This window comes from Rhinatrema bivittatum, chromosome 9 (assembly GCF_901001135.1).
Source record: "Rhinatrema bivittatum chromosome 9, aRhiBiv1.1, whole genome shotgun sequence".
NCBI classification, from domain to species: domain Eukaryota; kingdom Metazoa; phylum Chordata; class Amphibia; order Gymnophiona; family Rhinatrematidae; genus Rhinatrema; species Rhinatrema bivittatum.
The window spans coordinates 199,875,518-199,897,299 of NC_042623.1; the positions used below are offsets into that span (position 1 = coordinate 199,875,518).

The 21,782-nt window shown below is 44.1% G+C and overlaps 1 protein-coding gene across 5 annotated transcripts in view; it reads left to right on the forward strand.

Annotated features, from left to right (window-relative positions):
* Nucleotides 1-21,782, forward strand: part of PLS1 (plastin 1) — a 164,627-nt gene that overhangs the window by 65,243 nt on the left and 77,602 nt on the right. For 3 of the 5 annotated variants that reach the window (XM_029617061.1, XM_029617059.1, XM_029617060.1), the window contains exons 5-9: nt 9,597-9,827; nt 14,780-14,912; nt 15,214-15,295; nt 16,404-16,569; nt 16,738-16,880. In XM_029617061.1, coding sequence (XP_029472921.1) covers nt 9,597-9,827; nt 14,780-14,912; nt 15,214-15,295; nt 16,404-16,569; nt 16,738-16,880 — 755 coding nt within the window. The remainder of the gene's footprint in view (nt 1-9,596; nt 9,828-14,779; nt 14,913-15,213; nt 15,296-16,403; nt 16,570-16,737; nt 16,881-21,782) is intronic. The other 2 variants (XM_029617063.1, XM_029617062.1) reach the window with 1 other exon arrangement.

The window sequence follows — 21,782 nt, forward strand, 5'->3', positions numbered from 1 at the left end:
AGAGGGTACCACGGGGCCATTCCCACCACAGGCCCTTTAAGTGTAGCTGCGCGTTTCGTGTGCATGCCTAGAGCGTGCCCATGGAAGAGCAGGAACGTGGCAACATTTGGGTGCAGTACCAGTGTGTGAGCCACAGGAAGCAGCTTTAGCAGTTGGGAGCGGCGTCCCATCTGCAGGATGTCTCGTTCAGCGTTGGGGGTGAGCGAGGTGACTTGCGGGGCCATCCCGCGAGCCATCAATTGTAACAGTGAGCTCTTTTTTGGATATGTACCTCTTTGTATCTGAAGATTGTGTTGTGACCGTCGCTGCCCGACGTCTCCACTCTCCCACCTTACCTTTTTTGGCGATTCCCTCTTTGGTTGATGGAAGTTTGGCTGCCGCGGCGTCATTTTGCCGACCTCCTCCGGCGTCCCCGGACCGGCTAGACGCTGCCTTCCGCCATGTTCTCCTGAGGCCTAAGAGTAAAAAAAAAAAACCAAACAACAGTGTTGGTACTTTTCTTACCCTGTCCTATTATTCTTTTAGGGAGCTTGGTTCTACTTTTGAAAACCCTGCTGGTATTTTATACCCTTGTTACCCTTTCTCTCTGGTTCATAATCGTCTGGTTATAACGCTCTCAGTATAACTCATACAAGGGAACCCAAAAATCCCACATTCATAAATTTCTCAATGTTGCACAGCTAAGCTTAATCTTTCTGTTCTTTTGCCCTTCTGCATAACTTGTCAAAATACTTGTGCGCAGATCACGTTGGCTTTTCCCTAAAGTCAGTTATCAGTGATTAAGCTAAAACGGTCTCTGCCAGTGTAATTATAAAATGTAACATCCTTTTAGTGGTTATTTGTCCAGTCAGTCTCAGAGTCCTCCTCCTCTGCTGCATCCTCCTCCATAGCTGAGGCTGAAGGGGAGCGGTTGGAGTCTGTCAAACTGCCTGCTCTGCCACCACTCTCCTTCTGCTGCTGCTGCAGAAACCTCTCTTGTACACCTTGAAAGCACTGCTAATGAGGTGTTGCTGGCCCCGCCCAATGCTTGATTCACGCCTGCTGGCTCTCTGCCAAAATCAGTCCGCAAGGGTTTCTGGAAAATGCAGTCCCAGACCGAAGCCATCTTGGTTTCTCGCCCCTGTTATTCTCAGACAAGGGAAAACAAAAAGTGCTGCTTTTTAAAATTCAAGTCCATTTTCTAACCAGGAACTCCATATATAATGGAAACTGATGTTATTGGTTGAGTATTTTTTTCAGTAAAAAAAATAAAATAAAATAAAATAGGGGTACTAATCAGGTTGTTTTAAGCTCAGGAAGATATCAGAACTGAGGAAGGGAAGAGGACTGTGGGTACAGGGCCTTTGCAAGGGGTAGGAAAGAGAGACAACCACCTGGGGCACCATGCTGGGCACTGGAAGAACTGCCATGACACTTTTTTTTGAGTCAATCTGTGAGCATGCAAGCCCAAAGGGGAAGGGTTATGCTGAAGGTCACCCTTCTGTAGGGCACCATTTCTGACCAGCAACTACCCTGTATGGTTTTATACAGGACTGATGAAACAGCAAGGGGAGGCCATCTAACCAAGCCGTGGAGGCAACAGCGCAACATTAGAAGCCAAATGTCCGATCTGGGTTCTTTATTGGACAGAGACAAATATCTTTAGACTAGCCCGACTCAGGCCGAGTTTCGCCCTCTTACAATGGGGGCTGCGTCAGGGGCTACAACAAACAAACAAACAAATAAGTACTTATAAATAAATATAAACCATAAAAAAACACATTTTAAAAACTGACATATAAAATGGTAACATCCATATATGTGGTGTAACATATAAAAATGAATATGATATGGAAAGTGTATGTATGGGAAACTATTAAATATTCTTAATTTAGAAATGAATTGCCTTTACCTCAGCTTTGTCATTTTGGGATTTCTGAGTATCCGGGTCAAAAATTACAATTGCGCATCAGTTTGGTCTGAAACATGTTCTTATTACCATTTTATATGTCAGTTTTTAAAATGTGTGTTTTTTTTAATGGTTTATATTTATTTATAAGTACTTGTTTGTTTGTTTGTTTGTTGCAGCCCCATTGTAAGAGGGCGAAACTCGGCCTGAGTCAGGCTAGTCTAAAGATATTTGTCTCTGGTTTTATACAGGGCCACATTTCGGGTATGTGGCGTTCTGGGTGAAAACCAACCCCCCCCCCCCCCCCCCCCCCCCCCGGCCTATATTTGGCTGTGGCAGGGTGTGAGCTGTTGCGGCCACACTGCCGCAGGATGGATGATGCTGGTAGTGCCCAGGGCGGCCCCCCCTCCCCCCCAGGCCTATCTTTGGTTGTGGCAGGGTGTGAGCTGTTGCGGCCACACTGCCGCAGGATGGATGATGCTGGTAGTGCCCAGGGCGGCTCCCCTCCCCCCCCCAGCTCACAACGCCCTTTGTGACCGTCCAGCTCACCCACCCCAAAATCCGACCCTGGCTTTATATAAGAGAAGGGACCTCTGCCTGAAGTATTGTGTTCTGTTTCCACCTGCTGGAAGGGAGGACAGACCTAGTGTCTGAGCTAACTGTGGCAGAACTTCAAGACACCTAATTAGCAGGGAGGAAATTATTATTTTTTTTTTATCCAAAAGCAGAGCACTTTACAGCCATGGCAATCACAAATTATTATGGCGCGTAGTGCTGGTTAAACTGCATATAAAGGATCGGACCTGCTAAGTGTATTTTCGCCATAGATAAAGTATGGGAGAAAAGTCTTAGTCAATCAAGCCAAAAGTGACTTATCCATGGAGCAAGAGAAAACAAAAAAGATAGGCAAGCAGCCAAAGCATTAGGAATTCAGAAAGGATTGAAATTTCCAGACTAGAAGAGAAAGGAAAAACATAAGAAGGGATAATGTCAACAGGTCTTATCTAATCAGCTCCTGCTAATCCCTAGCAGCAGCCTATAGAGAAGCCACAATATCATTTTTATTTTACACTGTTCAGTGGCAGAGTTAACATTGAAAGCCCAGAATTGCTGATTCCTATTCTCAAAGAAAACCTTTGAATCAAAAATGTCTTGCTCATGAAAAGATGTCTCCTTGTTGCACAGAAATAAGTCATATATTGAAGACCATTCCGTTTTATTGTTGCCTTCAACATGCTGAAAACCCAGAATTCATGTGTTTGATGCTTTTATTTTCCCAGGTGGGATGTGAATGTTTCTTTAACAGTGCCAGAAGTACAAGGTGACAGAGGCTGATTAGATTAGGCATTTTGTCTATTTTGATTTACAGTGTATTCACTAGACTACATTATTCTCTTTTTCTCTTCTACAAGCCATCTGGTTATGTCTTTATTTAAAGAGCAACTGGAACGAAATTGTAGTGTTGGCCATCTAACTCTGTGCCATTGCGAAATTTTAAATCCTGTCCTGGTTTTCCCAGCTCTTGCCTCAATGCATTCAGCAGTACAACATATACTCCAAGGAGTATGATGTGTCAAAAAATTATAAATGCTGCACAAACATTTTTTAAATTCTGGGCACACTTTTTAAATTCTGCAGAATTTTGCATATTTTATATAACTACCTGTCTAGTTGCATAAATTCAAAACTGGATTCTTTATACAGCATGATTAGTTTGGGTTATGTAATTGATGTATGTATTTCTATTTGCTTTAATTGATATATCAGACAGTTGCTTAAAAGTGTGGGAGCAGTTTTCGTTAGCATATAATATTGTGATTTAAATCATTTAAATATTTTGTATAATTTATAGATTTGATATTATATTGCGATGTATATTGTTTTATTGTCTGATATTATTTGATATGTATTTGTTACTGTGTAAGTATGTATAATTTGCTTGACTTTTTTTGTAAGAGGTTTTATGTGTTTTTTCAGTCTCTTTATTGAACAGGTTTATAGCAATGAAACTATTTACAGAAAACAGTTTCATGATTAAGTTTATTGGTTTATTTGTTCCAATAGTCAAGAGATGGAAGGGAGTCTTTGTTACAGATCTGTCACAATTTTGTCACAGTTTTTGAGGTGGAAGTTAGGAGAAGGCCTGGCTGAATATAGCTGAGCCTTGACTCTTTTCCTGAAGGTGATATAAGAAGACTCAAGGCATAGGGATAGCAGTATCTTGTTCTATAGTTTAAGGGCAAAGCAGCTCAATACAGGAAGTCTGGTACAGTTCATCTGGCAGAAGCCAGACAGGAAAAGGCCATTTAGTAGGAATGAAGTTCTCTTTGGTGTAGGAGAATAGAAGCTGGGAGATATAATCAGGGGTTATATTGTTTACATACCTGAAGACAAAACAGGAGAGTTTTGATTTGTATTCTGTTTTGATTGGGAGCCAATGTAACTGATTTAAGCTAGGTCTTATGTGGTTAGTTGCTTTGGCACCTACCTACTCACCCTTACTGAAAAGGGTGCATTGGTTGACAGGAGTTCCACTGTATACTTAAAATTCTAATGCTGACCTTTAAGACGAGGAATGAGAGAGGCTCTGAATCTTCCAAATAAGTAAATAACTAAATAATCACAATTCAGGCAATACAAATCCTCTCTTAATACAGTATAAATATGCATACTATAAGCCACCCTAATACATAAAATCTACTACATCAGTATCCTAACATGGACACATCTTATACCACCCCCTCTGAGATCTTCCCTACCTTCCAGAGACATGTTCTCTATTTGAGGGGAGTAGTTTGAATATAAAAAACAGTTTGCCCAAAATCTTTTGGAACTCAAAAAGTTAAAATGTAATTCAGCCATTTTCTAACCCTTCCACTAAACCAAACGGTTGATGGAATAGCCAGGGCTATACTTCTTCACGATAATGCAAATAATCTTTCTGTAGCCTAAGCTCAACTGGAAGATTATTTCAAAAAGATGCCGAGGTAAATGAGAACGTTCTATTTATCAGTCATTGTTAATGAACCTCTCCATCAGGTCAATACAGTAAAGTGGGGCCACGGTTACCCTGCTCCTAACCCACTTTCTACCCTCTTTTCGGCCGTGTTAGCCCTTCCTGCGATACACAATCCCCTTTAACCTACTCTTACCGTGTCCTTAAATCACCGGGTAACCCCTTCCGCCCGCGGCATGTATATTACATGTAAACGATCTAATTAGCTATTCCCTCCCATACAGTAACGCGCGCGCCCCGACTATCGCTTTTTTAACCTGCAGTTTTGCCGTGCGTTTAACCTGCTAACTTACCGCCTACCCTTACCCCTGCGTTAGAGGCAGGGGTAAGGGTAGACGGCAAACTTTCCCCCAGCCCCCGCTCACCTGCCCTGGCCGCGTCCATGGGTGCTGGTCTCCGGGGCAGCCCCAGTCCTCTCCCCTCCTCCCGAAGCAATGAAAGTGGAAAAAAGCGAAAAAGCGAGAAAAAAAAAAAAGTTGCAAGAGAGAGAGGATGGGCAATCCTACGCTCGGGATTGCCAGTCCTCTCTCCCCTCCTCCCGAAACAAGGCGGGAAAAGCAGCCTTGCTTTTCGGGAGGAGGGGAGAGAGGACTGGCAGTGAAAAGCAACGAAGCGACTTACTTTTTTTGCAGCCCCCCTCCGGAGACGGACATCGGCGACGAGGGACCGCGGCTCCAGCTGCCCGCGGCTCCAGCTGCCCGCGAAGATAGACGCATCGCACGGGCGAAAGCGGCCCCTGTGCGTGCAATTGGGCCGCTCAAGATGTGACGTCACGACATTTTCCGTCACGGCATGTGACGTCACGTCTTGAGCGGCCAATTGCACGCACAGGGGCCGCTTTTGCCTGTGCGATGCGTCTACCTTCGCGGGCAGCTGGAGGCAGGGGAGCCGCGGTCCCTCGTCGCCGATGTCCGTCTCCGGAGGGGGGCTGCAAAAAAAGTAAGTCGCTTCGTTGCTTTTCACTGCCAGTCCTCTCTCCCCTCCTCCCGAAAAGCAAGGCTGCTTTTCCCGCCTTGTTTCGGGAGGAGGGGAGAGAGGACTGGCAATCCTGAGCGTAGGATTGCCCGTCCTCTCTCCTCTCTCTTTCTTGCTACTTTTTTTTTTTTTTTCGTTTTTTCGCTTTTTTTTTTTTTCGTTTTTTCCACTTTCGTTGCTTGCTTCGGGAGGAGAGGAGAGAGGACTGGCAATCCCGAGCGTAGGAGAACTGTCCACTTCCTGGTACCTGTCATTTGAAATGACAGATACCAGCGTGTTCGTGAAGCGTTAGGCCAGCGCTCTATACAGTAAAATGGGTTGCGCGGGCCTAACGCTTCACGGACGCTTCTTAGACACAGCTTGCATTTGCAAGCTATTTACATACAGGATTGAGCGGTAGGTGAGCTGGACTGTGCATGCGGCAACCACGGTTGTGCCCGGCACTAACGCAGCTCTCCCTACCGCTCCTTACTGTATCGGCCTGCATGTGACAGAATTTGTAAGATGTTGTCCTGTGAACATCACAAATTGCACGCAGTAGTACCTGGTATCACCCCTTGCTGCCAGATATTCAGGGCCTAACTCATTCCTCATCTTTCAGGTCAGCATTAGAATTTTAAATTTGCAATGAAACTCCAACTGTCAACCCATGCACCCTTTTCAGTAAGGATGAGACATGCTAGGTAACTCATTCTGAGCTGAAAGGGTAGGGCAAGTAATCAAGTTTAATAGATGAATTGCCCTACCCTTTCAGTGACTTACATAGTACTAAATCTTCCTAAAACAGAAAAAATGCTTACAGTATACAAATAACATCCCAATTAAAACACCTTGCCCATTTTGCCCAATTCCTCCCTTATCACAAAAAAAAACCCCAACCCCTTGCCAACCCACCTTCTAACACCCATCCATACAACCCCCATCCCTCAACCCACAGGAATCACTCACATTCCTCAGTTCTGTGCCGCCCATAAAATAACCAACGAAATTAAAAACCATAAACATTCATTACTGAACCTTATCACAACTCTCCTCACCAACTAAATTGATTACCTAGCAAAAACTTCCACAAAAAGCCATGATTTTAACTTTTTTTTTTTTTTTTTTTTTTTTGAAACGATAAGTCTTTTAATTCAATTCAGCTTGCAGATCCAATGGAATAGAGTTCCTTGACCAAGGTGCCTAATAAAAAGAATGCCCTGTACCGAGTGACCTAAAGCCTGACTTGATTCAATCCTGCTGCAGCCAATAATACCTGCTGTGAGTAACGCAGTTACTTTGATGGAACATAAGATGGTCAGCTCGATACTTAGGAATCCAAGTTCGATGTACTTTAAACACTGTACAAAGCACCTTAAACACAACTTTGTTCAACTGGCAACCAATGTAACTTGTATAGGAAAGGCATAGCATGACTGAACCATTTTTTATTCAGTAAGTCTTGCTGCTGCGTTTTGTAGTATTGGAAAACACTTAACATCTCTCTTCAGCAGACCCTGATAGAATATATTACAGTGGCCTAATCTACTGACTGATGGATTGCAGTGGCCAGATCATGAGATTTCAGAAAGGGGATGTAGCCGATGAATCGTAGGAAGACTTGCAAAAGTAAACATGAATCACCCTACTTATGTGATCCTACATAGATAAGGCTGCATGCAGGGAAAACCCCCAAATTGTTAAGCACAGCCTCAGGCCGCAGCATAATATCCTGGCTACAAGAACATACCTCCAGGATTTTTCCCCTGTCTGCTAATCCATAATATTTCTGGTTTGTTTTTTTTTCCCTGGATTTGATTTCAAGCTATTTGAGTTTAACCAATTAGCCACAGCTGTCAAACGGTCACTCAAAAGTGATCACTGCCGCACCGTGACTCCCCTTTACCCTTACTCTCAACCGCACGTCGTCTGCATATACGGTAGATGGCGCTCTCTCCCATACGCTTCAATAATTATCATATTAATGTACTATTGACTGTTTGGCTTTTGAGTGTACTGCAAATTTGTAAATCGTTCCCAATGTATTGCAGAAGCGATAAATACATATACAATAAAGAAATTAAATGATTCACTATTCTTTTAGAAACTGGGCAGGATGAAGTTACAGATCGTTGCCATAGTTAGTACAACGAGAATCTTACCCACTGAACTGCTGGCACACCTTTCTCCTCAACCGTCTTCGCTTGTTGAAAATATGCTTGCTTGCTGGTGCAGCTCCCGGCTCCTTTTTGTCACCTCACTTCCCCCTGAAAGACACTTTCTCTGGCTTCAGACTAGGACCTGTCCTGGCTTAGGACTAGTTCCCTTCACGCTAGCTCCTGGACCCCTTTCTTCTCGGAATCACCACGCTCAGCTCCTTTCTTTCTGCTTTTAACAAGAGAACTCCTAAGTGGCTTCCTTCCTTTTAACAGGGAAAGCTTCAGAGACGTCCCGTAGGGTCTTTGCACCTCTGCCTACTGGCAGAAGCCACTAACTGCACTGACCACGTTGGAACATTCTGCAAGTCTAGATCAAGGAACATAATTACGCTGTACCAGGGCATGTTACTCTAAGGTAGGGAGGGACAAGAGGTCCCTACATTTATTCGTCAAAATAAAAACAATATAATCAGTGTTGTTGAAGTAATAAGCACTTTAAACTACAATACAGAAAAAAGGATGCAGAATTTTATTTTTTTTTTGGCACATAATTCTCCCACAAGTACTGTAATAGTTCACCACATGACAGACTACTCTCACCCCGAGCCCTTCACCACAGTCTTGCTCAACCTGGTAGCTCCATCTCCCCCCAGTCTTTCCTCCAGTCCTTATGAGCTCCCCCTCATCCTGTCTCCATCTGTATCAATCACCCTGCCACCCTGGTCTACATCAGTCTTTTTCACACATCTATCAAGTCCATCCCTACCAGTGTCTCCTCCACAGCTCTCCCCACAGCCCCTCTCCACCTGTTTCTCTCTCTTTGAACTTCCAACAAGCCTTCCCACAGCACTCTCTCCCCACTCAGTCCCCCCATCCAATATATTCACCCACTCTCCATCTCGATGCATTCCTCCAACCCCCAGATCTCTGAAATCACTCACTCATCTAACCCCCCCACCCCCCAAGCTCTGGCTGGCAGGAGAGAAAAGCGACATGCCTGCCTTCTGCTAGCCAGCATCTCCTACTTCAACGGCCACTGCTTTAGCTCATCTTTGAACACCACATGGCTGCGGGTGGGAGACTGGAATGGGGAAGTCCAGTGGGGGGATCTGGATTATGCACTGGTAAATGTCAGCGGCGAGGCAGTGTTGGGTTTTAAGAGGCTCGCCCTGTGCTGCACTGCTCTCCATCTTGCCTAGGCAGGCTGCCCAGATTTTACAAAGGCGGCATGCACCAATTTTGCATTGCTACAGCGCCCTTCACCTCTGGTCTGAAGCACCTCTAGCATCATGCTGCATCCAAGGAACATGGCTGACCTTTCGGCAGCTCCGCAACCCTTTCATAGGGCCTGCTAGCTGGACTTCCTGTGGCACGGACAGGGGACCTCACATCCCACCTAGTATAATGTGAAGCTCAGAACCGCCTGCCGGCGCCTTCCCAACAGCTTTCCTGCTTGTGGTTCTGCAGTGCTAGTTGCTTCAGCGTGTTCCTGCCCTGCGTTGCTCCGGCCTTGCCTGTTTACTGTCTGACCTGTTATGTTTCTCCCCTCTGGCCTGATTTCTCGTTGTCTTGACCTCAGCCTGGACCTTGACTTCGCTTTGCTCTCCGCCTGCCCCAACATCAGCCCGGCCACTGACCTTGCTTACTTCCACCTTCCTCGTGCCTGGCCTGGAAAATCCTGCTGGCCGCCAAAACCTGCGGGCCCAATCCAAGGGGGAGATGGCCAGCCAGGCAGAAGACCTAGTCTCGTGGCGAATCAGCTGCCACCTGTTAAGGTCTATCTTGTGCTCGAACAAGCAGGCACAGTCAGGTCAGTGAAACGGGGTATTACTAGGGAATTATTCTGCATTTCAGCTAATAAAATTGCTTAAAATCAAACGCAGTATCTTACTTCGTTTGCAAACCGGAATAACCAACAAAATATAAAGACATTTGAAAGTTTTTTTGTTTTTTTACTAATTAAAGCACCAAGTATATTTTTATATGAGTGTTGCCAACTTTAATCTGTCTCATCATGAGTTATTAGCCCTGGCTTTGTTTAATGAATCCTATCCCAGAGCCATTTGGCCCATGTTTATACCTGGAGGAATTCTGCGCCACTGTGCAGTTGGACACAATGGGGCCGATGTAGTAAAAAAAAAAAACCAAAAAAAACTTGCGCTGAAAGCGCCCCCTTTCATAATGCACCCCCAGGTACCTGTCCTGAGGGCGCGATGCAATATTTAAATTAGGACTCGCCCTGACGAGGAAGCGCTAGGAGGGGATTGCGCGCCCCTAGCGCCTCCTTGACAGTGCAAACCGGAGAGAGGTCCGCTGTCGGTGGCTGTCCGCCGGTTAAGAAAATGGGACGCTGAATTTATCTGCGTCCTGGTTTCCTAACCAGCGCACGTGCAGGGGTTAGGAAAATGGACGCTGATAAATTCAGAAGTCCATTCTCCCAACCTGACTACCGGCACCAGAGGGAGTGTATAAAATCAATATTAAAGTGTCGGGCACTTAATATTAATTTATTCACTCCTTCACTTATTGCAGATTGGCTCTGGGCAGGCGTTAATTTCTGATCGCTAAATATGAGTCCTAGACACGTACTTTTTTTTTTTTTTTTTTGCATAGGGAGTGAATAGCTAATAGCCTCATTCACTGGCATTTGCATGTGATGAGCGCTATTAGTTTCACTCTGCGTTGGGCGTGCGTTGTAGAAGTGCTAATCCCCTTATTGCATAAGGGGATTAGTTAGCACCCCTACAACCCGTGTCTAACTGCGGGTTACACAGTGCGCTGGGCTCAGCTGCGGGTTACACAGTGCGCTGGGCTCAGCTGCGGGTTACACAGTGCGCTGGGCTCAGCTGCGGGTTATACAGTGCGCTGGGCTCAGTGCACTGTATTGCATCGGCCTCAGTGTGAGCCCTCGGGCCGCTGTTAAGTTTATGCAGCCTTTCGTTTTATGGAATTGTATGGGCTAAACCTTTTAAAAACCCTTATAAAATAAGAGTCACTGACTGATTACTCCTCCTTTAGAGACTTTCAAGGATTATTTGCATTACATTTTGCATATCCCAGCTGAGTACATCCCTCTGATGATCAGGGCCTACTTTTTTATTGCTGAGTTGACTGCAGTGTTAAAAGGGGGAGATAATTTGAATGGTACATCTTTAATTGCAGGGGGGGGCCTAGTATTGTGGACTTATCTGAAAGAGGGACTCTTTTAGTCAGTTTTGCTTTCCTGCAAGATAAGGATGATGTTATGAGGGTATCTTTCTGCCATGGTTTATGGAAATAAAATCTGGATACTTCCAGATGTTTCTAGGAGTATGCATAAACTAGGAAGCGTTTTTGTTGATGTGCCAAGAATCTTTGGCTGTAGGCGTTAAACCTGTTGGACGATACCCCTGTAAATGTTTCATTGTTTTGAACAAAGTGAAGAATGTTTCCTGTGAGTCTTCTCAACTATGCTATTTCCTTGACGCTTTGAAAGTATAAGATCCTCGTTATTTAGTGCAGTGTTTCTCAATCAGTGCTCGCTGGTGTACCACAAAACAAAAGTCACCACTGCCTGAGGCTCAGACGCAAGCCAGTACCTGGGCTCTGCTCTCAGCACCTCATAGCAGCGAGAGACACCAACGGTTGCTCTTAAACATGTAGAAGCTCCTTTCCAAGTCCATGCACTATCATGCAGGCCTCTTCTTCCTACTGCATGAGCCCTGGAGTGTGGTAACTAATGGACAGCGTGCAGGGCACAGACAGCTGGGAGGCACATATCTTACACACAACACCTCCTCTTCTTCCCCTCTCTTTGAGTCCTTCCAGCCTCTGACCTATCCCCAGGCTGAGTGATTATCAGGACTGCATGCACCGAGCACCGGAGGTGACTCACTTTGAGCGTTGGGAGCAGCAGCAGAGAAGGGAGCTCTGGCAGCCGCATGCCAGAGCTGGTCCATCGTGATGGGTTCATGTGGCTTCATCCCCCCATCTCTCCCTTCGTTTTAAAATTTGGAAGAGAGACTGGTGGGGCTTTCAGTGCTTCCCTAGCTCGCCTTTTGGCAGTGCCTCTCCGTATCTGCACTGCCCGCTCCGTGGAGGCTGGTGTGCCACACCGCATTTTTGTTAACGTGCGTGTGCCTTGGATGTGAAAAGGTTGCAAGACACTGATTTAGTAGGGTTTTTGCCACAAGTTATGGCTTCGTTTCATGCTTTCTTTTCTTTTCACTTATTTTTTTTTCTCAGGGGTGTGCTTGGATACTTTATGGATCTCCCGCTGTTGTGGCATTTTGCATTGATTCCTGTGTTTAATGTATTTACTAATTTTTTTTTGCCTTGCACTGCTTGCAGTACAGTAGCAAGTTAGTTTTTGAAATTTTAAAATAAAAAAGGAAAAGGAACGAGGAAGAGTTCTAGCCATTGGGGCTACATTCTTCCTCAAATTCCCATGTAAATGCATTATTACTTATCAAAAAAACAAATTTGTTTTTCTTCAACCTGATCACCTGGAGGTATTTCTTATAGATAAAGGGGGACCTGGGGTTCATGAGCAGCCAACATGACGGATAATTTAATTGGTTAAAATAAGGATCCACCTATAGTTCTATAATTAGACGTATTACCTTTTATATATTTCTTTGAGTGGCTTCCCAGATAAAGTGGACTAAATAGTGGGGATAACATGTAATCTTATTGTTCCTGTATTTTTTCTTTTCTGTAATTCGATATGTATCCCATGATTTCCTGATTTCTTTCATTGTAAATGTTATAGAAATTTAATAAACTATAAATTTAAAAAAAAAGAAAAGAAAAGGAAAATTGGAATTTAGAGTACCAGCAATTCCCTCTGGACAAAACATTTTTTGCTGTTCTCCGAGTTGATGCCTGTTTGAGATGGATCGGGCTTTTAGCACGTTTAGACAGGACATGATTGGCAAGTACATACTCTGTCCAGAGGGGATAATTTGCTTCAGTGATTGTGATCCATATGGGTAGTAGATTTGAAGGTTATCTTTAAGAAGCCTTCCTGAAATCTGGTTTCATCAAGTTAAGATGCCTGAAGAAAGGACCTGTGTCAGCTCACATGCACCCTGTAAAGCATCTGTTTGGATGATTCTTATTTTAGTCCAATACGGGGTATTATAACCTGAAGAGAATCCTTTTTTTTTCTCTCCAGGACCAATATAGCTGCTAGAACTGTGCTCATAAGTCTACAAAACCATTTCACTGTCTGCAGAGCTCAGTACGAGAACACCACAGCAGCAGATCCATTTAATAATTCAACAATATCAGAACCTCATTGCAAGGCTGGCGTGATAAGTCTTACAGCCCCTAGGCTGTGGGGAAGAGAAGGATTCCCTACATACATCTGAAGAGATTGGGGGGGGGGGGGGGGGGAGTGGGGAAGGAGAGGGACTCCCCTAGTGAAAACACAGCCTCTCCTTCTGTCCACCGCTCCTGGCCCTTCTGTGATGTCGCTTCAGGTTGGTGGAGGGGTTGTCACCCTCTGCGGACCATGGGTAGCACATGCCTAGTGGGAAATCTAACCCTGCCCGACTGACATAAAATTGATCACGTTTGCTTGAAAAAATGTTAGATCCCTGGCTAGAGGAGGAAACAGCATTTTTTGTGACCTTAAATCTGTTTAAAAAATGTGACCTAGTTTTTGGGTACTTGCCAGGTTCTTATGGCCTGGATTGGCCACTGTTGAAAACAGGATGCTGGGCTTGATGGACCCTTGGTCTGACCCAGTATGGCATTTTCTTAGGTTCTTATGACCTTAAATCTGTTTAAAAAATGTATTTATTTGAAAGTTTCTTATATACCGCTTATACATGATATGGTCTAAGTGGTTTACAAATTAAAATCACATACATAATTCAAGGTGAGAAACATAAAACAAACAATAGTAAATACAGCCTAATTTAAAAATAATAGATTAAAATTAAAAAAAAACCACAACAAATAAACACATCAAGAGACAAGGAACATAGCATAAGCGGAGTAGTATTATTAATCTGTATAGGCTAAATTGAAGGCAGTGCAACAAAGATATGTTTTCAATTTATTGCTTGAATTCCTTTGGGTTGGATATGGTTCTCGGAGAGGGTGGGAGAGAATTCCAAAGTAGAGGACCTGCCACTTGTATTAGAATTCTGTCTAAATTACTGAGATTTTTTTTCCATTCTAGAACAATAATGAGTCTTCCTAAGGAGCTTGCAGTACCACAGGAGTGCAAGATCAATCTCAAAGGGAAACCTCGCAAAGTTTTTTCCTTTGCAGATTTGACTGGCGCACACAGCATTGCTACAAAAGGGCGAGGGTGAGGGTGTACGTGGAGATTTCAAAATGTACTTATTATGTCTTCGTGCCGACTTTCTGCAGCATTCTATGTGACTCACAGCTGGGGGGGCGTGGTAACCATGAGTAAGAAAATGAAATCTCTGTGTGTACTTCCACCCTGTTTTTTTTTGTTGTGCAGGTGGGAGCAGCGCACATACTGTTAACCCGCCGACGGAGGAGGCTTGGCAATGCTCAGATTGTGTTTTTATGCAGGGAAATGTGTTTGTCCACCTAAAAAGCTTTGGATTGTTGCCTGTTTTGTGTCTCTGGAGAACAATGTTTCATATGTAGGCTCCCTTATTTGGATGTTCTTGCTTCCCGAGTGACCCAAAAGTCTCTCAGCAAGGAATGGGTAACGGCAAGCCCAGCACCTGCCTTGGGGACTGGAATTACAGTCCGTTTCTCTCTCTTTGACTAAAACCAATGTCTTTGCTCCTTCAGAAGAAGAAAAGTTTGCTTTTGTTAACTGGATAAATAAAGCTCTTCACGATGATCCCGACTGCCAACATCTTCTGCCTATTAACCCTTCGGACGAGAGTCTGTTTAATTCCCTCAGAGACGGCATCCTGCTCTGGTAAGTCCCTCAGGAGCAGGTGAGAATGTGCTTCCTCTACCTGGCACGGATCTTTGACTGGACCGCTCTCCAGGAAGGAGCAGGGCATAACCAGAGAGTTACAGCTGCTTTCCTTTCTTTTGTTTTTACTGAGACTTTCTAAATAAAAAGGTATAGTGTACCTTAGCATTATACATTTGTAAGAAAAGAGTTCTACTCTGTTTTAATGGTTTATGGGGTTAATGTTACTGAAAATCATTCCATTCTGTTTATTTTCTAACGGAAAGATATGGATTATATTATGATACTTTTTTTTTTCCAGCAAATTGATTAATTTATCGCAGCCAGACACGATTGATGAACGAGCCATCAATAAAAAGAAGCTGACTCCCTTCACTATTTCTGTAAGTAGTAAATAGTGCAGGTTACCCCCATGTTACTATTAAGGGTAGTAACTGCTACTCCCTGCAGGTTACCCCCATGTTACTGTTACGGGTAGTAACTGCCGCTCCCTGCAGGTTACCCCCATGTTACTGTTACGGGTAGTAACTGCCGCTCCCTGCAGGTTACCCCCATGTTACTGTTAAGGGTAGTAACTGCAGTTCCGTGCAGGTTACCCCCATGTTACTGTTAAGGGTAGTAACTGCTGCTCCCTGCAGGTTACCCCTATGTTACTGTTAAGGGTAGTAACTGCCGCTCCCTGCAGGTTACCCCATGTTACTGTTAAGGGTGGTAAATGCCACTCCATGCAGATTACCCCCAAGCCTTATCTTAAGGGTAGTAATACTATTAGCAACATTTTTACAGTGAGCAGCCTTGATAATTCACACAATGCTTCTTGAACGTCTCTTGGCTCTTAGATGGATTTTTAGCTATGAAGAGTTCACATTTAGATCATCCGTTACAATACAGGTGAAAAAAAGCAGGGGGTTCCTTGCCATGAAGAACTTCCCTTCCAATATAATATTAGGGATTTTCTGCTGTGTTTTTTTTATTTGCTCAGCAAATGCCTCCTGCTCCTTTTGAGCTTCCAACTCAGCCACAACCATCCTCCTCTGGTCGATGGCTCCCAAACCTTCATTTAACCTATCTAGAGTTAGTCCCCTTTTTATAACCCTCTCATCCCCCCAGATCTAGCCTAGCCATTGCAGTGACAGGCTAGCCAGGGGCCACAGCCTTCAGTTCATTCCAGAACTTGGTAGGCCTGTATCCTAAATCTAGCCACTAGGTGTCACTGTTGTACGATCGCTGTGATTCTATTACCCTCCCCACAACTGACTGAGAGTATAAGGTTGCAGGAGCCGGGTCTAGGAATCCAACCCAGATCCATTTTTTTTCTGCTTTGTAGCAACACTGGGTGGGTAGTGTTGTGCTGTTGTGTATGTTGTATTTTATTATAAACGACATTGTTCGTTGTTGGTTAATTTTGCTCTGACCGGTTATTTGCCAGCAGAGTGGATCATAATCATTCATTTTAGATGGTTTTAGCTTGATCATTTTTTCTTTCTACAGGAAAATTTGAATCTAGCTCTTAATTCTGCATCGGCAATCGGCTGCACGGTAGTGAATATTGGCTCGCAGGACCTTCAGGACGGAAAGCCTTACCTGGTGTTAGGACTGCTGTGGCAGATCATTAAAACCGGCTTATTTGCCGACATAGAGTTGTCCCGAAATGAAGGTAGATATGAAAGGAAATGTTGCATCTTCTGTGGGTTAATATGGGTTCTCTCATGTACTCTGACAATAATTTCCATGATGGTAAACCGCTTTCATTTATTAAGGGAAAGGCGATAGATTAGCTAAATGAAACAAACCAACAGCATCCTTCTGTTTGAATTCCTCTTAGCTCTTATTGCATTGCTAAACGATGGAGAAGACCTGGAGCAGTTATTGAAACTTTCCCCAGAAGAGCTTCTGCTTCGTTGGGTCAACTACCATCTGGCGAACGGGGGCTGGCAGAAAATCAACAACTTCAGTCATGACATTAAGGTATAGACTACGTAACCCCTCGTTCTACGGAGCTGATAACTCCGAATGCCAGGCCGGGGGAAGCCCAGCATAATTTTCTGATTTGGTTCTTCTGCACAGGGTTGACTCTCTGTAACGAGTTTGACGTGCCATCAGGTTGCAGGCTCGTATTTTGTGCCCCGTGGTTGTTGTACTGTATCGTTTCAATGCGTGGCGCGAGAGAGGCAGTGTTTTCCAGCTAGTTATGAAAGAACAAGCGCAAAACACGTGAGATTTAAACTACATTTATTAGAAAGTATTTATACACAAAAAACTCTTTAAAAAAAAAATACTTTTGTGAATGTAATGGAGGAAAAACCAGGGCATAGTCACATTGCAAATTAAAGCTCTGCATTTAGTTTTGCGAAGCCTAATATCTTTGTTATTCATCGCAGATCAGCAGGCCCCAGCCCCCATCCCATCCCCCCCCCAAAAAGTAAAAAGCACATCAGGCCTCAGCGGCCTGCGTAGTCTCCTTCCCGCCACATCCCTCCAGCCCGCTATGGCTTTGAGCTGTCGCCTGATCTCCCTCTCCAACCACCCACAAACGCCCAACTTGTCCTCAGGCCAGGACTGGAAAGGTGGGGGCAGGGTACCTCCTTCTCATTTGCCCCCTCAGCTCCTAAACACGCCTCCACGCTCTCTTTTCCATCTGTTTCTTGTGACCAGGGCCGGTGCGTCCCATTAGGCGAACCAGGCGGTTGTCTGGAGGGCGCCAACCATTAGGGGGCGCTGAAGAGCAGCCATGTTGGGGCTGCAAGCAGAACCTAATCCCGCTCGCGGCAGAGAGGAGTAGAAACCTGGCGGGCCGCCAGCGGCGCCCGTCCTGCTCGCGGCCCAGAGAAGCACAGAATCAGCCGGCTGCGAGCAGTGCCCCCCCATCCTGCTCATGGCTTATGTATGTAAAAGTGTTGCAAAGCATAAGACATATTCTAGTCATATGCTGCAGTGATGGAAGATTAAAGACAAAGGCATATGCATGATAGGCAAAGGCATAGCAAAAGTCTGAAACATCATACTAATTCTGTAGGGTAGTTATAGTGCTATCCAGTATTATGACAACAACCCGTAGCAGTGAAAACCCTCACTGAAAAGCAGACACTCGGTGGGCTACGAGCGGCGTCTCAGCGAATGAGGTCTGGGGCGGAATCAAGGCAGAAGGTTTGCCTAGGGCGCCTAATAACCTTGCACCGGCCCTGCTTGTGCCACCACGGTCTCTCTTCCCTCTCCTCTGTCCTTCTCTCTTATCCCTCCTTTTTTTCTCTCTCTCCTCTGCAGCTTGAACAGCTTTCGGCCCTCACCTCTCCGAAGGCAGAGGAAATTTGCCACTAGACAGCCTGAGGTGCAGAAGTTAGCACAGCTGCCAGCTGTTGCCGGGAAGTCTGAGATAGGGCCCCGTTCCCTAATCACAGCACTACAGAGCACAAGAAAGCAGCTGCTGAGAACCCGTGCTTGCTGAGGTCCTGCCCTCTTTCCTCACAGTTTCCAATCACAGCACAGGGAGGGCTGCAGCTCAGCTCTCTGACGTGCTGTTGGTTCTGCCTGTTGAACAGCAGCGAATCAGAGGTGAAAGGAACAGCTGGGGTACGAGTCCCGCCCATCAAGCCCCCCCAAAAAAAAGAGCGAGCAGGGACAAAAAAGCCCAAAAATAACCTACCCACAAGTTGCAAAAAAAAAAAAAAAGCTATTCCTAAAAAAAAGAAGCCCAAACTCACAGTAAATAAACGAGGTTGGCAACACTGGTTAGAGGCCCAAATCAGTGGTGCATATGTGAGAAGGCCAAAAAAAACCAAAAAACCCACAATGCACAGTGGTCATGATGCTACATGTTAAGTTGTATGATGAAAAAACCCCTTTGCTGTGTTGTATATAATTCAAAATTAAAAGAACAAAACTGAAGCACCTTTATTGTACTATTAGACAAGAATAGACATAAAAATCACTGAACCAAAATGTTCATACTGTATGTGGAATTGAAAATATGAGTTAAAACATGGATTATTCATAAAATGGTTCCTTTATGAATAATCCATGTTTTATTGTATGTGTAGTAAGTGTAGTTGCAAGGAATGAGGTTCAGGGAAGTAACATTACTAAGGCATAGGCAACCATTTCTAGGTAGATCAGCAGGAAGTGGGGGATGTACAATATTACCCAAATGTTGAGACAGTTTAAGAATGCGAGAAATACAGTCGATTCTCGGGAGTAGTTTGAGACAGTTCCAATAATGACTTGTCCCAGAATCTACTCAAATTATACATGGCATACAACTTTCTTATATACAATCAATACATATCCTTTATGACAGCAGTACTAGAATCTAGATGACTTTGAATGCCAATGTACCTATTTTGTGGCTCTGTTATTGCTTTATGTTGTCTCTCGTGTCTATGTCCTAATATATTTTGTTTCTTGTATGCTTGATTTATTTTTGTCGTGGTCACAGCCTGTGTTTCTAAAAATCTCCTTCTGCTGATCCATTCTTTAAGTATGCTGTATTCAAATTTTCACATAATCCATGTGATGCCTGCATGCAGTTCTTGACAATGATCACCACAGTAAAAGGACAACAGCATAAGAACATAAGATTTACTATACTGGGTCAAACCAAAGATCCATCAAGCCCAATATTCTGTTTCCAATAGTGGCTAATCCAGATCACAAGTACCCGACAGGATCCCAAAAAGTATATAGATACGATATTGCTTATCCCAGGAATAATGCTTTATGGGCTTTTCCTCCAGGAATTTGTCCAAAACGTTTTTAAACACAGCTACACTAATAGCTTTCACCACATCCTCTGGCAACAGATTCCAGAACCTAATTATGCATTTAAAAAATATATTTTCTCTTATTAGTTTTAAATGTATAACAGTAACGTCATTGTGTGTCCCCTGGTCTTTGTACTTTTTGAAAGAGTAAAGTTTACTTAGTCACTCATTATTTTATAGACCTTTATCATATCTCCCCTCAGCCATCTCTTCTCCAAGCTGAAGAGTCCTAACCTCTTTAGTCTTTCCTCATAGGGGAGCTGTTCCATCCCCTTTGTCATTTTGGTCACTCTTCTCTGTACATTTTCTAATTCATTTATTGGATAGAGACACAAAATTTTCAAACAAGCCCGACTCAGGCCGAGTTTCATCAGTCCATTTTCTAATTCAGCTATATCTTTTTTGAGATGTGGAGACCAGAACTGCATACAATTCTCAAGATGAGGTCGCACCATGGAGCAATATAGAGGCATTATGATATTCTTTGTTATTTTCTCCTTTCCTTTCCTAATAATAACTAGCATTCTGTTTGCTTTCTTGGCTGCTGCTGCACACTGAGCAGAAGATTTCAACGTATTATCAATTATGACACCTAGATCCTTTTCCTAAATGGTGACTCCTATTGTGGAATATGAACTGAACTAAATTATAGTGACTCTAGAAGATGCAGTAGGCCAGATTGACAAACTGAAGAGTAGTAAATCGCCTGGACCGGATGGTATACACCCCAAGGTTCTAAAAGAACTCAAAAATGAAATTTCAGATCTATTAGTAAAAATCTGGAACCTATTAAAATTGTCCATTGTACCTAAAGACTGGAGGGTGGCCAATATAAACCCAATATTTAAAAAGGGCTCCAGGGAAGATCCGGGAACTATAGACCGGTGAACCTGACTTCAGTGCAGGAAAAAAATCATGGAATCTGTTATAAAGAATAAAATCACAGAAATTTAAATAGACATGTTTTAATGGAATACAACCAACATTGATTTACCCAAGAGAAGTCTTGGTTCACAAATCTACATTTATATGAAGGGGTTAATAAACATGTGGACAAAGATGAACAGTAGATGTTGTGTATTTGGATTTTCAGAAGGCATTCAATAAAGTCCCTCATGAGAGGCTTCTAAGAAAACTAAAATGTCATGGGATAGGAGGCGATGTCCTTTCGTGGATTACAAACTGGTTAAAAGACAGGAAACAGAGAGTAGGATTAAATGGTCAATTTTCTCAGTGGAACAAGGTAAACAGTGGAGTGCCTCAGGGATCTGTACTTGGACCGGTGCTTTTTAATATATAACGTCTGGAAAGAGGCACGATGAATAAGGTGCTTAAATTTGCGGATGAAACAAAATTATGCAGAATAGTTAAATCTCAAGAGGATTGTGATAAATTGCAGGAGGTCTTTGTGAAACTGGACTTCCAAATGGCAGATGAAATTGAATGTGGACAAATGCAAGGTGATGCATAGGGAAAAATAACCCTTGCTGTTGGTATGTTGCATTTGTGGCTGCTCTTCACCCTCACTCCACCCTCTCTACCTCTGTGGCGACTCCCTCCGGGTCTGATGGATAGCTTGCTGCCGCGGTGTCTCCATACCGCCTCTCTCCGGCGTACCTGGACTGGCTCAATGCTGCAGATCCGCCATGTTCATGATGACGAAGGACGCGCGCTCCGATGTATGTACCAGCAAGGGCGCGAACCTCAGGGTGTCCCCTGAAATGACGTCATCCGCTTCCAGTATAAAAGGTCTCATTCTTTCGCTAACAGATCAAGTTAGCAAGGACTACGAATCGGACATGAATTCGGATTTTGATTCGGACTCTCTACGAATTCGTCCAAGCTACTCTGCCTCCTTGGACTTACCAGGGGTACCCACTCCTCGGGGGCCTCGCTCTCTTTTCTTTATTTCAGATTGCAGATAGGAACCGGTACTCGCTCCTCGAGGGCCCATGTTCCTGAACACTCTGAAGATTCTCTACTGCCTGGAAGCTATCGCAGATACAGACATTTGTGAGTTACCATCACTCTCTCAGAGCTTTCCCTGGAGCCAGGTACTCGCTCCTCGAGAGCCTAACCCTTTCCAGCTACTGAGCCTCTTTAAGACCTTATG